We start from the raw sequence: 17,530 nt of genomic DNA on the forward strand, positions 1-17,530 counted from the left end.
TAAGATGAATTAACGTCGTTTATTTAGAGGGAAAAAGCGGAAGGATAATGGCCGACTGGTTTGTATAACGAGTGACGTGATAATAACCTGTATTCTGGATCCGTTCTCCTAGGAATCGGGTGGAATGATGGCTTTTTTTCAAGCCAGACGCGAAGGAACGAACATTTCTCTCGATCTTTTGTTTCGTTATAAAATTGATCGATTTTTATATTTTTAATTTATGTTTTGAAGGATTGATAGAAATTAAATTTTATATGTTAATATATATATATATATATAAAGTGAAATTAGAATTTAATACAAAAAATCTTTTTTGTATTTTTAAAATTAATTTCCAATTAATAATAATAAAATTAATAGAAAACGATTTTAATTATTTGATTCTTAAGTTTTATCTATCGATCAGAACTATTTTTAAAATAGATGAAAACGGGTAGGTGGATGCAGGGATTATAAACGAAGAAACTATTACGTGTACATGGACACGGTATACATCAAGGTTTCATTTTACTTCATGGTGGTCAGAAAGAACAAGATTCAGTAACGATAACCTCAAGAGTGTTATGTTTTATGCGGTTACACGTGTGCGAACGAGTACAATGGGGAAACGTTGGGGTAGAATGATATGCATGTGACAAATCGCGAAAAGTGTTGATCGAATATCATGCATTACTGATATCGCGTAAAAAGAGGATCATGTATCGAATGAAAGTGATTTCACGCAACAAAAGCAAATCAAGACCGTGGAATATACAAATTGCTTGTATACCATTTCACTCTTTCAAAGATTATCCCATAACTGTACTGGTGAATGCAAGAAATGATTTACTTAAGATACTCAAGTTTCTTTTACATAAAATAAATGAAATTTCCACTTCTTATTTTTAGAACCATAATTACGATTGAAATTATTTTTGAAAGCTAATTATTTCATTGTGTTTATGATACTTTGTAAGCGATTTTTCGAACAAATTTAAAATTAAAAGAGAAATAAAAAAAGGAAAGGAAAATAGAAGATTTTGTCTTTATATTTTACTAATCGATTAAAAGTACAAATATAGGCTTTTCAGCGTTTAAAATCTTCGGAAAAATTCGGATAAGATCGTGACACTTTCGTGTTTGATTCGGGAATCGACAGCGAGTTCGACTTCGGGTAGGTTCGACAATAATCGGACGTGATCGGTTCAACGCTCGATTATTAAAGCTTTTAATCTTTAGTCTTTAGAAAACCGTACCAAACTTTTAAATAATTTTTTCTCTATTTCTTATTAATTTTTATATAATTTTATATTATTCATCGTTCAATATTTATCGTTCTCATCATTTCGAAGTGAGTGCAATATACGAAATAAGACAACGTTTAATATTAATTATCGTTGCTCGATGCATCTACAGAAAGGCTGTTTGCATCGAGTAAAACGGAAACGGCGTTGTGATCGAAATTAGACTTGGCGAATGAATATTTCATCGAGACGACGGGTACTCGAAAATCGATAACTCATTAATAGGAAGTAAGAAGCATAAGGTGGGGGATGGGGGGAAGTACTACGTACTACATACGCCATGAAATTTCAGCGAGTTAGCTTTATCATTAATCACGAGTTTCGGTGTGAATTAGACTCAATTACACGGCCGCGAGTAACCTCGTGCAAACCGAATATCCATTAATCGAGTTACCTGGAACTTCAAACTTGGCGAGCGGCAAAGTTCGTCTACCATTAAAATCAAGAGTGGTTTCATTCCTCGCTGCTCGACCGGCTTCAACGAACCCTTTTTTTTTCATCTCTCTTTCTCTCATTCCCCCTCCCTCGTTTTCCACCCTTGTTCGCGTCGAGCCGCGAGTTTTAGCCTTTAACACGGACGCGAATCGTCAGATTTACGAGAAAAATGGGTCAATTTTTTTTTTTAATCGATATCGGATATCAGACACGAGCAAATTGTAATTCCAATTAAAATAACATTTTAGAATCATTACATTCGATATCTTTATTTGAAACTAAAAAAAAAAAATTCATTTTTATATAACAACTCCGCCATTTATTTATTTCAAATTTATTTTTCGAAATAAAAATTACGAGATAAATCTATCTTTTTTTTTTTTTTCAGATCCTTTTATTATTTAAAATAAATTTTAAATTATTATATCGACATGAATTTCCAATATCACCGAGAAATCGAAGCTCGAAAATTAAAAATCAAATAAAAAATATGAGACTACAAATACAATTTTTATCTCCATCGAATTACGACACGATAATCTAAAGGGTTAACCAGCCATGTTATCTCGTTAAGATCAACGAGGAACATGACCACGCCGGATATGAAAAATGAATTTCACAGGATTTAGGATCCGGCATTATCCGTTCGAGGCCAATCTTGTAACTTTTCATACGCACACCGTGGCACCGTTGTCCACGCCAAACCTCGCGCGTATTCGCGGGTATTAGGGGCCGCTATTTGCGTCGTGGCAGCCTGTGCCCGCGATCTATTATGTATCAAGCTCAGATGTGTATATCACAGCGGTCTACAGGACAATGATAGATCAATGCGACACGGTCGGATTAATGGGTTGTACGCTTACACGTGTACACAGGCCGGCCGTTATCTGACGCTCGTATTTTCCCCTCGAGCTCCCTTCCTGTAATCGGTGAGCCGCGTTTCGGTTTGCATTTCTACGCCGAAAGGTAAATTTCTACCCAGCGATGAATGTCACTCGATTTTCTCGCGTCACATGACGGCAAGCAACCAGTTAACAAGAATTTGAAAATGTTGGAACAAGAGGAAAAAACAGATTGATATATATTTGTGTGGTTATTGTAAAATTATATTTGTATAGTAGCGAGAAGAAAATTAATAAGGATCAAATTTATCGATTTTAAGGAAGTTTAAAAAAAAAATTTTATAATGAAATTTTATTTATTTATAACGACGGACGAAAATGTGGACAACAATTGCGAAAAAATAAAATGTTCGATGTATTTTAATAATATTCTGGCGTTCTTGTGAATGAGGTCTGAGATATTGCAAACTGTCATCTTCCACATTACGGTGCAATTTTACGCAATTTTACACGGATTATTTTGTGAGGAAGAGTGATGAGTCAGATGCGTTCGCAGAAGGGGGAATTATTTTTTTCTACGAATAAAATGTTCCAATTTCGCAATCGCAGGAATAATTTTAATTTACTAATTAAAAGGAATTATTATTAGAGAATCTCGATTGACGCACAATCGCTAAATTTTTGTAAATGTAATTTTAATTCTTTTCAAGAAAAATAAAAATTTCATATTTCTATTTCATCCTTTTTTACAATTAAACGTTTGTTTTTTTATATTATAAAAATATACTTCAAATCCCTATTTATTATTTTGAATATTTAACATTCTAAATTTATATCCTTCTCGCATCTAAAAAAATTTTCTTTATAATTATAACAATCGTGCAAATCGATATAATTATTTTTAGCCATTTAATCTAGCATCTAGCTACATTTTTTTTCACCGACTCAAACAATTACATTCTACATAATGTCTTTTAAAAAAAAAAAAAATTAATTCGATAACGAGCAAAACAATGTAACAAACAGTGGCACTATACACTACCGTATTCCTTTCGATATATCCGTTGATGCCCAAACCATAACCTCACTTCTCTTCTTCCCACTCTGCCTGTACACGTAATACGTGGGCGAGCCTCGAGCACATCTGCATAATCGTACGTAAATTGCACGAGACATCGCGCACGGTAATATATTGCGGGGGCCACGTTCATATGCAGGATATGCACGGATCCACGCTCGCACTCGAATCAGCTAACTTGCACGCGCGCATGCGCGCACGCGAGTTACATATACACAAGTCGCAATGGTTAATTTAGTTAGTATATATGAAAGGTTACGCGAGGAAGAGCTCAATTTTACACTTCTCTCTAACGTGTTTATATTTATACAAGGAGCTATTATACAGAGAACTATTATATAGAGCTTAAAGAAGAGAAGATGAGGAAGAATCTATCTCATAATTGATTGGAAAACACTATATGTCTTTTACAGCTTTTTTAAGTGAACTATTTAAAGGAATAACTATTAGTATTGTGATACAATATTATTTTAATACTAAAGATATGTTCTAAATTTGATTGAGTAGGATTTATTTATATTTGATTTGTTTGATTAAAGTAGATAATTTAGATTATTTTTAAATTGTAGAATAGTTTTTTTTTTCTTTTGTACAATTGAAATTTAAATTTGTATATTAATTCATTTCATGAATATATAAATATTTTTTGTAGCTATGTGTAATTATAAAAATAAAATATAACTATTTTGAATATAATAAAAATAAAAAGAAAATATGTAAAGAAGCAAGAGACAGTATCTTATTAAGATAAAGAATGAGAACTATAAAATCTGAATGGAATAAAGATAAGTAACTAGTCTCAAGAGTGTCAGACAGGTTTATACAGCTATAATAAAGATATAAATGAAGATGACATTGCATCTACCATCAAGATAAACATATTTGTTTTTGTTTGAGATAAAAAGAAAGTTATTTCTAAGAGAATCAATAAATAAAAATAAGAATTACTAGAAAGTTTTAGCGAATTAAAATATATTGCAATTTAATAATAAATAAATAATTATACAAGCAACTTTCTTAGATTTCTTCTTTCTATCTCTGTATAGTAAATTAATAATTGTTACTCTTGAAATTTAACTTACCACCACTGTTTCAAAAATTTTGCCTCATCTATAAGATTATAAGGATGATCTCAAATTACTTACCTAGAACAAAGAAAAATATATGATAAAGATTAATTAAAACAATATTAACATATATGAAATAATTATATTGAAAGCATTTTATTCTAACTAGATTATATATTATATTTTATATTGATCAGTCTTAACATATGAATAAAAATTTATTTTTCAATATTTAATTTTGATAAATGCTTAATTGTAATAATAATATTTAAAAATATCATAAATAAAACATAAATATAATTGTTTTAATGTTAAAATTAATAAAATTTCAAATTGCTTTTCTAAACAAAGAATAGAGGGTGAGTTTCATTGTACATTGATAATTTCAAACCCCTTCCATCATTTCTGTTCCTTTAATATCAGTACCATACGCATTGTTGCAATAGAACAATGCAATAACAGCGCATATACGATAACATTACCTCCCCCCTCCCCAACAGATACTCATCATTTCAGTTACAGCTAATTGAAAATACATATGTAACAAGGGAAGAGAGATAGTTTCAACAATTTACTAATTACCGAATATTAATGCAAATTATTAATGTTTTTAATGAATAATCTAATATAAATGCAAATAATAAAAAGATAATAAAAAATTTAGTTATTAAATTGAGTTTTTATAAAATAAATGTTTGATTTTATTGTAATTCAATTTAATAAGTAGAAGATAAACGAATAAAAAATAGGACAAAACTATATATATAATAAAAAAGTATTATTCTATCTATTATTAATTACGAATTCTGATAGAAATTTTTTAATTGTAAAAATATGTATAGTGTGATAGAATTTTATATCTTTACAATTTTTTCAGGAATTCAATTTTGTATAACAAACCGCCCTACTTCATTCAATTGAATCATCAAAAATCTAAATGAAAAAAAAAAAAAAAAATTAATCATAAAATCAATTTTTATATATTTTTTCTATTATTTCATTTTTATATGATCCTATTTATTGATTTGATATTATCATTATCTATCTATAATGCACATAATATAATTCATCATTTCATTATAGATACATATCAATTTTCAATATCAAATATCAATTTTAAAAAGCATATAGGATGTTTCATAATATACTATTGATGAACAAATATTCATCAATTAATTTTCGAATTAATATATAGAATTGTAAATTATACATTTTTTTTACAATTTTATATTAAATAAGATAATGATTTCCAATTAATAAAATTTATAAAATTTCATTTATTTTATAGACAACACAATAGTTATAAATTCTTAAAAGATCACTAATAATGTATAATGAAACACTCTGTACACTACAAAGCCAGTATTCAAATATGGTATAATATTCCATACATCGACAACGTAATATTTTCCTTAATTTTTGATACTTCCTAATAAACAGGCGCGATCATAAAGGATGGTTAATAGGGCGGTGGCTCGTCGCGACTTCAATTATCGCGGCCTTTACGCCCTTTTAGCTGGGCAACGACAAGAGCCTCTCTCCGTGGCGCAGCGTAAATGAATTTCGCAATAAAGTTGCAACGGGCAAAGGGTGACCGTAAAATGAAATAAAGCGTCGCCGTGGCTCGTCTTTATGCTCGGTTCGCGCACCGCCGCGTCTCGCGCATAATAAATCACCGGAGTCCGCGTCGACATGCGCCTAGAAATCACTGGACGGCCGCTACTTTGCGTGAAAAATGCTCAGAGAAACGTACGATAAAGGACGCTCGAACAAAGAACCTTCGGAATAGACGAGCCACTCATGCGAACGAGTCGTGGATCATTTTATATTCACGAACTGCTTTCGATTGTTCCCCCTTTGAATTCCTTTTTTCCTCTCGTTTTTTTTTTATTTTATGAGTTTAACGATCATTTTTCTTGGGATCGCAGATCGTATCGTCTGTTAGTGATCAAGGATTCTAGCGAGAACTTTGAAATTTTTCACGTAGTTAATGTACACTATATACTATATAATACAGTTAACCTTTTTACTATGATATGAAACGTATATTATATATTAATAAAGATTTTGAGAATAATATTCGTAACGTGATATTATATATTGCGTATATATTATAAATTGCGTATATGACGCGACGAGAACGTTTGGTGATTAACCTCTACGGAGAAATTAATAGCATTTTATAAATACCTCATATTTCACGTTATTGCTTCCCAATAACCATCTGTCCGGATATAGTAATAAAAGAATCATTAAATAGTAACAACACTTCACAAAACTTTTTGAGAAAACACCAAAAATTGTGCACCAAGCCACGAAAAAATTCGATCGCGTATTCTCACTACGTATCACCGCCATCTTTGATCCCGCCAAATCATTGAATTGAAGTTAGATGCGATTAGACGAGCATTAGTGCTGCTACGAAACAATTTTTACGCGGGATTTTATTCAAATATATATTTCGACCATTTTTACTTTCCATTAAAATTTATTATAAAATTTTATAAAATTTTATATATTTTAATATTATAGTTATTTAATATCGAATCGACATTATTTCTATTTGCATACGATATAATAAATGTAATATAAATAAATATATTAACAATAAATTAATAATTCTATACCAAATTTAACTTAATTATCGATCTGAACTTATACATTTCTTTAAAGAAATCTACATATTATATAATGTAAGAATGGTATTCGTATAAACGAACCTCAATGCTTTCGAATTTGTGAATTTCAATCGTTCTTGGTCTTGAAAATTCTTCTGAAATCGAGCAACAGTTTTCTTAGAATGAATGTACGAGATGATCTGCAACAAAAGCAGTTCAAGAATTTTAAGGCATAAAAATATGAAAATAGTGCTCGTGTGAATGAATCGTGTAGTATTTTCGATTCGATATATAAATTGTTTGAATATTTTTGAAAAAAATTATGCAATCTTTTCTATAATTCTAAAAAATTTTTAAAACCTAAAAAACTTATATTTTAAAATTTATTTAAAAAATTTTAATATCATTATAAAAAATAAGAATATCTTAATAATATAAATTTTCAAAATTAACAAAAAATGTTATTTAACGCTCGTTTAACAACAATCAATTACGTATCATTTATAATCCCTATTAAAATATATTTCGAAAACAATTTCTGTAAAAATTTTAATATTACCATATCATTAAAAAATCATTACATTAAAATTTCTGAAACGGAATAAATCGCTTACAAATAAATTTGGAATAATAAAACAATCCAAAGAATTGGTTTAAGGATTAAAATAAAAAAGAAAGATCTTTTGGAAAACCTACCTCGGAGAAAAATCGATATTTCTGAGAAATATATACAATTTCTGATCCGTCCGTTTGGATCACCCTATACAATCCCACATGTTTTCCCGAGCGTTCGATACGTTAGCGCATTTTCGCGTGCGTTTATCCAATTATGAGAAGCGGGAGACGTGCACAATCAAAAAATGAGTTGTCGGGGAGGGGGGAGCCGGCCGAATGAAAACGCGTGTTCCAGATAAGCAAACGAGGTGTGTGTCACACACGAGTGTTGTTATAACCGTCAGAGAACTTTTCACGCAGACACTCGAGCGGGGCAATAACGAGGCACGTTCCACTCGTTATCGGTGGTTAGCAGATAAAGTAATATACCTGTTTAAATAATGCCCGCCGCATTCCACTATGACATTTATCGGTTCATATATTTTGTCGCAAAAAATTATCGAACGCTGTTTCATTATAATTTTCAGTTCGCGTTTTATCCGTGAAATAATTCCCGCGCCTCGGTTCAAGAGTTTACGTGAAACGAAATTGCATTTTCGGAATTTTCCCTATAAGCGGATTAACCGGTGTATCTGTACAAATATGCGATAATTTTAAGTGGATGATTCTTTTTTTTCAATTTGGTCAAATTATCTTTGTTAAAAAATTTTACACGTATAAATAAATAAACATATAACTTATCTTAATTTTCACTTATCTAAAGTTTAAATAATTCTGAAGGACGCATAAATATTTATAATATTTCTATTTAAATGATAAAATTCTCATTATCCGTGATAAAATTAATCCTTTTCTTTTGTAATACGAATCAAAATTCAAACAAAATGAGTAGTCTTTTGATGCAATTAAAGTAATTAAGATTGATAATTCATAAAAAAAAAAAAAAAGAAAAGATCAAGAGATTAAATTATTCTTTTTCGTTTACATTTTCTACAAATAATACATATAATACATATATCGTATATTTATTTTTTATATTATACAAGATTCTGAAATCCGAGCACGAATCGAGAGCAACGTCGTCTAAATTGTCCTGGTGCGCCAATGCACTCGCGTTACTCATAGTTCGCATGGTGCAGCGTACACGCGTCACGTCGTGCATAAGTGCGTGTGCGCAAACGCGTGTAAATAGCGGCGTGGTGCGCACGCGGACCGTTTGAATAATGCGACGCGCAATTACGCGGGATGACGTGATTCGTTTTTCGCTCGTGAATCTTCTCTCTCGCTACGGAGAGACCAACCACCCGGTAATGGACTTCAATGAAGTCAAAGTGAATGTATGTTAGTTGTGAAGCGAAACGTTTGATGTTATAGAAAATAAAGAAAAAAAAAGAACGAATAAACTGATTATTAAAAAATTACTTTAATAAAAAATTAGTAAAATTTATTTATTATCGTGAAAAATGTCTAATAAGAAATAATAAATAATAATAAGAAATAATAATTCGATGTTGAGTAAAATTTAATTAGAAACCAATATTTTTGTATCACCCTGTAAATTCAGTGAGCTTCGTTATCAGAGAATTGATTGGCGGAATACCTATTAATCTTTGGTAGCTAAAAACGCGAATGCACGTGAATTCCAACGCGTCACGATTTCTTTTATTCGAAAGCGATAATAAAACAATCCGTGTTGCAAATGCAAACATCATTGTCGGAACAACATTCAGCACGTATCAGTGATATTTACAATTTCGCGATAAAAACCATAAAGCGATGACAAAAAAAATGTTTAATTATAAAAAACTAAGAATTATTGCACTTCGATGAATTTATCTTTCAGAACAAATAGTGAAATTCTATTATATTCTCTCATTTAATACATTCTTTTTATAAAAAGAAATATATATTCGAATAAAATTCAATAAAAATTTTAGAATATCATAAAATCATAGAAATATTAAAGGTCTATATAAATACAAAATACTAAGTAAGTAGCTTCATTAGTATCCATTAAAATATCTTGCATTGAAAGAAATAAAAATATTGATGTATTCATGTCCTACATCAATACTTGTTGTATTGATGGAATTTTAATTGCTCAGTTAAGTTAATAAAAAAAAAAAAAATAAAGAAAAATAAAAAAAAACATTGAAAGAAATTTGAATGAATATTTCCATATGTCTTTCTCGCGATTGCCTCGAGGATCGACCAAATCCTCGATGAACACAAAGATCTCGCGGACAACGTCAAAGAAGCAGTCCGCGACGGGCTAACGGAAGCGGTAAATTAGTCAGGACAGAAATCTTCTATTAATATTCCAGCCCCCCTTTCTCGGCCTTTTCTTCCTCTCATCCTGTCGCTTTCTCTCACCTCATCGCGAGTGCCACGAGTGCCCATTAAAGACGCACTCTGAGCAATAGTGTTGCACTCTTCCTTTCGTATTTTCCACAAGAGAAAAAGGAAACTTTCAAACTGGCTAAGAAATCATCCACATAGTACGTAGAAGAAATTCTACGCAGAATTTCTCGAAATAAATCGAGATTTGATTCGATAATATCAATAAAAGAATTAAATGAATTAGATTAATAGCATAATATATGTTATCAATGAAAAGTTTTTATATATAAGTATTTTTATATATAAAGAATATATATATATTTTTATATATAGAGAAAAATCGATTTGGTTGATATTATAAAAGTAATGAGTTTGATAATTGAAGAAAAGAAAATATAAAAATAAAATAATTAATATAATAAATTTAATATATTGTTTGTAATAGTTTTATTATATCGAGCTATAAAAAAAAAAATTTCTTTATATATCAAATAAAGCAATGATGTCGGTGTCGAGACGAAAGGCAGACGAAGCGGAATGGATTCATTCGTCGCAGTCCATTTTAATCGAGCGACACTCTCGCTTGCAATTTGTACCCGCTAATTATAATTGCGCTAATTAATCTGGTTACGTAATTAAGTAAGAGCGCGAACCAGCCCGATTATTCTGTGATTGCTTATCTAGAATTGCTACAGTCGGATCCCGTTTCACGTTCGCGCGCGATCCGTTTCGAAAAATTTCACGCGCAACGCGGAAATCGTGAGACTCAACGTGTCTTGATACATTCCTCATACTTATTTATACCATCGTTATATTGTCAAACGTAATCGTTCACGGAAAAATGTCTCCCGAGATATCGAATTCATTTTTGACAAAAAAATTTACAAAAAAATAATTCGCATATATTTTTGAACGAGATATTACTCTTTTAATTAAATATCGATATTTTTTTTATAAATGAATTATTTTAAGAATTAAAAATTTAATAGTATATTGCATATTAATCACGAACATTTATCTTCTTAGAAAACATACACAAAGAGAATTTTTATAGAAATATTTTTTTTCTTTTAAAGAAATATTTTATTTTTAAATTAACTTTAATGAGACTAAAAATAGTTTTACTTTTAAACATCGAGCATGAAGTCAATTATGAAAAAAATTTGAATAATTTTAATGTATTTTAATATTATTTAAAAATACGTATGTAAGTATTTATATTGAACCATGATTTAATCTTTTGACCAGATTCCATCAAATGGCTTTACATGTAAGTTTATCTTATACATATTCACGTGTTCAATATTCACAAAACGATAGGTTCTCACCTTGGAGACATTATGGTAATTCAAAGGAGTCTTACGGGTTGCGCAACGCGAGATAATGTGGTTACGATTCATTAAACCGAGTTTACAGGTGGCGAAAGAAAGAGAGAAAGAGATAGAGAAAGGAACGGATGAAGAAAGAGAGCAAAAGAAGAGGGACATGGTACACGGAGCGAAATGACGAGCCTGCGGCGTCCTTCCGACAGGATAATTCGACCTTTTTCTTTTCCTATACGGCTCAACGTTCACTCCAGATTTCGAGTAGCCGGTCGCTTTCAGTCTGTCCGCTGCGAGGAAATGCAATTTGTAATTTACCGTGTGTTCGTAGAAACGTAATGATGATTCATACGCGGAAAGTGATTCGTCTCGGTCGAGCGCCGCTCGCGAAAAGCCAGGAATATCACTCTCTCGCCTAGCTAGGCTTGCGTAAATTCTATTGAAATCAGCGAGGTTAGTTCCTTATAACATTAGAATGATCGAATCACATTATTTTATTTTTCGTTTGAATTTTTTCCTTCTTTGATTATAAATAGTTTTTCATTTAGTTTATAATATTGAATAATTTTTTAGAAAAAATTCAATAAAAAAGCTTAAATCTTTGTTTCATCCTTTTCATGATATTTAAGAGAATATTCAGAAAATCTTTATTAAATGATTAAATTAGAAAATAATTGAAATAATAAAACGACACATAAAAGATAATAATTTTTTTTCGTGGAAATGATAAAGGAAGAGCATTGGAAAAGAACGCAAACTACTTCATAATAGAGACGCGACGATACGTGACCTGTTGATTCACCGCAATAATGAGGAAGTGAACGCAAGGATCCTTGTCTAGAAGGATATCGTGCCTATTACGAAACCACTAAACCGCAAATAGCTAATAGCACTTGTTCGGATGCGTGGAGCACGTAATTGTATGATTATTTTTTTCGAATCAATCGATAAAATGTCCTGTTCATATTAAATCAATGAATAGTTAATGATAAAAATACTTTATATTTTATCACAATCGATCGTAATAGGAATAATATTATTTGTTTTTATTCATCTTGTTTTACAAATACTTAAATCGAAAGAAAATGAGAAAAATATTTAAAATTTAAGTTTTCTAAAATAAAATATAATTATATATTCAAAATCATAAGTAAAAAGTCTAAAAGTTACACCATTACGATGAGTTTAACCTCTTCTTTATATTTATAACGTCAAATAATTACATACCTGACATTGTACATTATTGTCTTTAAAAAAATATATCTGTAGCTCCAGTAATAAAGAAATTATTTGATGATAACAATACATCATAAAACAATCGAAAAAAACACTCAAAACACTTTAAATCACGAAAATATACAATTACGTATTTCATTATGTATCGCCGCCATCTTTGATACTGTCAAATAATCATGAAGTTAGGCACGATACTGGTATAAAATAAATTTTTTGCAAGGATACCTCGTTCAAATAATGAAATTTAATTTTTTATAAATATTTTTCAATTAATTGTAATAAATTTTTTAACAAATTTTTTAACAAATTATTCGATTTTTAGGAATAATTTCTATTAAATAATTTCTAATTAAATAACTAAAATTTAATCAAATTGTCACAATAGGAAATTTTTCGAACACTTATTTAGAAACGATATTTATTCTAGCTATATCAACGATCATTCCCATTCAAGAACGAAATATCAAACATGAACACGACTTGTGTTTCAGTTCGAAATGGGTAAATGTTCGCCACGGGTACTTTTAATTTGAATAAATTAAAATGCCAGACCGATTAAATATTCATATGATCGCACCTTAATGTCTACTAAATGTTCCGAATCGAATGAAGATACGAGACAATTCTCCATGCGAATAACCATTTCGTAGAGCGTGACCAAGAAATCGAATCGTGATCAAAATACAAAGAAAAGAATTTCTTTAATCTTTCTATAAGTATTGTGATTGATTCAATAAGATTAAAAATATAAATACAAGCGATAAATGTATATATTATTGTTATATTATATGAAATTTACAAATATTTAATGTAATAGTAATAGATTGTTTATATTATAATTATATATAAATATGAAATTTTTTTATTATTTCTGATTATAAAATATTATTAAAAATTATTATTATTAAAAATAATATTGTAATGTAAAAAAAATTTTATGTGATAGTTAACATTTATAATACATAACAACAACGCCATCATTAGAAATTGAGATCACGTGATATATAGTTTAAATATTTTTCAAGTAAAAAACAATTTATATAGCAATTATCTTTTAAACTGCAAAATTTATCATGAAAAATGATATAAATAATTCATAAATGTTTTAATTACTTTTTCTGCATGAAAATTATAGAAAAAATTTTTAGATAATTTCTATTGGATAAAAATATATATCACTATAAGCAAATTTCTACTTTTTTAAATAGATGGCACTTGTATCTACTTTTCTAGGTACTTTTTTCTTTTGCTTTATATAATTCAATTTAGTTGTGAACATGAGTCACGTCGTGTTAAATTATTATTTAGTTTTGTTATACGTATTTATATTTTATTCGTAATTATAAACTATATATTATACATTAATATCTAATATATTAAATTTTATTATTGTTATAAATAATTAAATGATATCGTTCTCAAAACTAAGAGTAGACTAATATAAGTTACTATAGAGTGTGCCATAAATCAGTCGATGATATCATTCGCAAAACTAAGCCACTAGTATGCAATGCAGAGCGAATTTGGCATCGAAGGAAGTGTCAACGTTCGTAAAAGGATAGAGCCAGATATAAAATTCGAATATATTAAATCGGTTTAAAGTAGTCGAGATCGAAGTTTATTCAACCTGTTTAATGAGAAAAAACGTTTTTAATATAAGTGTATAATATTTATAATTTCGTAAGTAATCTATTTTTAATTTTTGAAATTTGTTTTCTTTTTTTTTTTGTTCGAATTTTTTAATCGAAATCTGTATCCTACGTAAAAAAATTCTTTCGAGTCCGTATCATCAATTTTTTTATCGAAATTGGCGTTTATCAAAATTCTGTTTATAGACATTTAATTGAAAACTGTATTTTACTCGTAAATCTGATATAAAATCTACAATTTATTTACGAACTTTTTGTCAAAATGTATTTTTCACAAAAACTGTGTTATTTTATTTCTGTTATTTTTAATTGAAATCTGCGTTTCGCGCACGTACAACAAAGTAGCAAGAAAAAAAAAAGAGGTACGATTGGTGGAACAATTTGATTGTATTTCTCTCGGTGGCGATTTGCGGAGATTTATTAACACAGCATGCATTATTCAAACGTAATTAATCTGCCCGTAAACCAGCTAATGTCGAATATGGAAAATCACTCGTCCTCGATTGTTTCGCGGAGAAACGATGCTTTTATTTAAAACACATCGGTGCATCCATAAAAACTGAATAATTATGCTGGATATGCAAAAAGACAATCTCTGTGGAATGTATTAATTCAGAACGAAGGGAACGATAATTTATGATTAAACATCTCTTAATTATATTTCTTCAATTCTTTGTTTTATTTAAATGAAATGAATTTAATTTTTATTAATTATCCTATTGATGCATTCTATCTAAAATGCTTTTTATGTTATTATTAGAAAGTAGAAATCAAATCTGTACTCTATTTCATTTTCATAATTATCATTCATAATTATAAGATCATAGACAAAAAAATCATACACAGTTAGAATTTTATATGTAAAACTTATTAAAACTCATTGAAATTTTATTAAAATCTTTGCAAAGAAAAATAACAGAAAAAAAATATGTAAGAATTGTAACTGATATTAGTTTGAAGTACTTTAAACTGTTTTAAAAGTTCTACTTTCAAACTTGATATCAAATTGATATTGAGTTAATACTTCCAAAAGTATCGATGGAATTGGACCGTAGAAAGGTAAAATAATAGCAAAAAGAGTATAAGAATTACAACTCACTAGTTTAAAGTAAAAACATTTTAAAATATTATAAGTTCCTATTAATAATAATAGGATAATAAATAAAGTACAATAAGTTCCTTTTAAACTTACTATCAAATTGATTTTATTAGAATATATAAATGTTTAAAAACTTATCGAAGGGATAATGAATATTTATATTGATTCTTTTACAATAAAATTTCCTTTTGCATGTGATTAAAAAAAAATATTTTAACGACCGATAATCACTTTATGAATAAATTCCATTTCGAATTAGAACGAAGAAGTTATTTCATTTTAATGAAATTATTTTAACTAACTAAAAATCATATAAAAATTATATTTATATGAATAAGATCATTATATAAAATTTCACTATCTCGTAAAAAAATAAATAAATATATTATCAGTTTATAATGAAATTCCATCTTCGTGTATAATAAAACACAGCAAATGCAAGGAAAAATTGTTGTCCACGACTCTAACTCCTATCCTTCGCTAATTTCATCGAGTATATTTCACAGTTGTATACCACCACGTTGGGGTTGCGGCCACATCGTGTCTCGCCTGGAAAGTTATGTCGCCCTGTTGGATGGGTGACGCTCGCACATGAACTCGCCAGCAACCCCTGCACGTCGTTTGCCGAACCGTTAGTACGCGTCAACGCGAGTTACGAGCGTGCATGCGTGTGCACCACGCGTGTAACGAACGTGTGTCCCTTCGCTAAGTCGGGGATTAACGCGTGTTGCTTCTTTTCGACGGAACAGTCGGTAGCTGAGAAGAGGGATGAGGAGGAAAACTGATGAGGAATTTCGAAGAACGGCGGCTGTTGTGGAAATACCGCCGAGGTTTGTGCACTGTGTACGTATATTTATATGCAAAATAAAATATGCGTTTTCATTTAGAACTAAAGTGTATTTACATTTTTTTTTAGGTATATCGTTTTATGGAAGGATTTTTATATCTAAGATATAGTATTGATATATAGATATAGTTGAGATATAGTATTAATTTTAAGTAATAATAATTAATAAATAATTGTAATATATAGTAATAATAATTATCATAAAAATGATAAGTGAACAAAATTGCAGAATAGATAATAACGAATTATCTATATAGAATTGTAATGGTGTAAATTAATCTTTTACTATTTTTATTTTATTATATTAACATACATTATTTATTATTATAGGAAAATCAATATATTTTAATAAGATCTCTATAAATCTGTGAATAATACCTTAAGAGATTCAATAAATTAAAATTCTTAACATTTTCATTTAATTATTAAAATCATTATTTATATAGAAAATACTATAGAAAATATTACAATGGAAAAATGTATCTTTGAAAAATGTTGAGAAACAATACTCTATACAATATAAATCATATACTTTATACAATAACAAAAAAAAGATACATAGTTCTTTCGTCAAAAGATAGTGATTTTTTCCAGCTTCCACGTCGGCGTAGGACAAAGCGAGTCGCAATTCAAACGAACGAACGGTCCACGATTTACTCGCGACGCAGACCGTTTCCGTTAAAGTATTCATGAGTAGTAAGTGACTGGGCAAACGTTAGCCGTTTCAAATGTTCGATGCGGCCACGAAAGTCTCCGAGCTATAGGATGGAAAAAGGGTCTTCGAGTAGGTGCAACGACTTGGAAGGAGCGGGGTGTGACAAGTGCGGCGAGCGACGAAACACGTGAGAAAAGAGTGGGGATGAAAGTGATCGGTGTGCGCACGGTATGAAAATGCATAGTGGGAGAAAGAAAGAAAGATGCTCACGGCGTTGAGAGGGGGAACGTGTGCGGACGCGCCAATTACCAACTCGGCCGAAGACGGCCATTAAGAGAGTCGGCAAACAAACGACTTTCCCTTTTTGTCGTTCTCGATCGGACTAACGATCATCGGTATACACCTTCGCGTGATTTCAGCCAACACGAGGGACGAAGATCGACT

The 17,530-nt window shown here is 29.8% G+C and overlaps 1 protein-coding gene across 1 annotated transcript in view; it reads right to left on the reverse strand.

Moving 5' to 3' along the window:
- The window catches only part of LOC102679773 (protein scalloped), a 78,231-nt gene extending 71,153 nt beyond the window's left edge, over nucleotides 1–7,078 (reverse strand). Inside the window, exons 1-2 of the mRNA XM_031508049.1 lie at nucleotides 6,896–7,078; nucleotides 1,678–1,849 (exon numbers count right to left, since the gene is read on the reverse strand). Of these exons, the coding sequence (XP_031363909.1) occupies nucleotides 1,678–1,849; nucleotides 6,896–7,063 (340 nt within the window). The 5' untranslated portion in view covers nucleotides 7,064–7,078. The remainder of the gene's footprint in view (nucleotides 1–1,677; nucleotides 1,850–6,895) is intronic.
- Nucleotides 7,079–17,530: the final 10,452 nt, after the last annotated feature.

The sequence above is a fragment of the Apis dorsata genome, unplaced genomic scaffold (assembly GCF_000469605.1).
Source record: "Apis dorsata unplaced genomic scaffold, Apis dorsata 1.3 scaffold_74, whole genome shotgun sequence".
NCBI classification, from domain to species: Eukaryota; Metazoa; Arthropoda; class Insecta; order Hymenoptera; family Apidae; genus Apis; species Apis dorsata.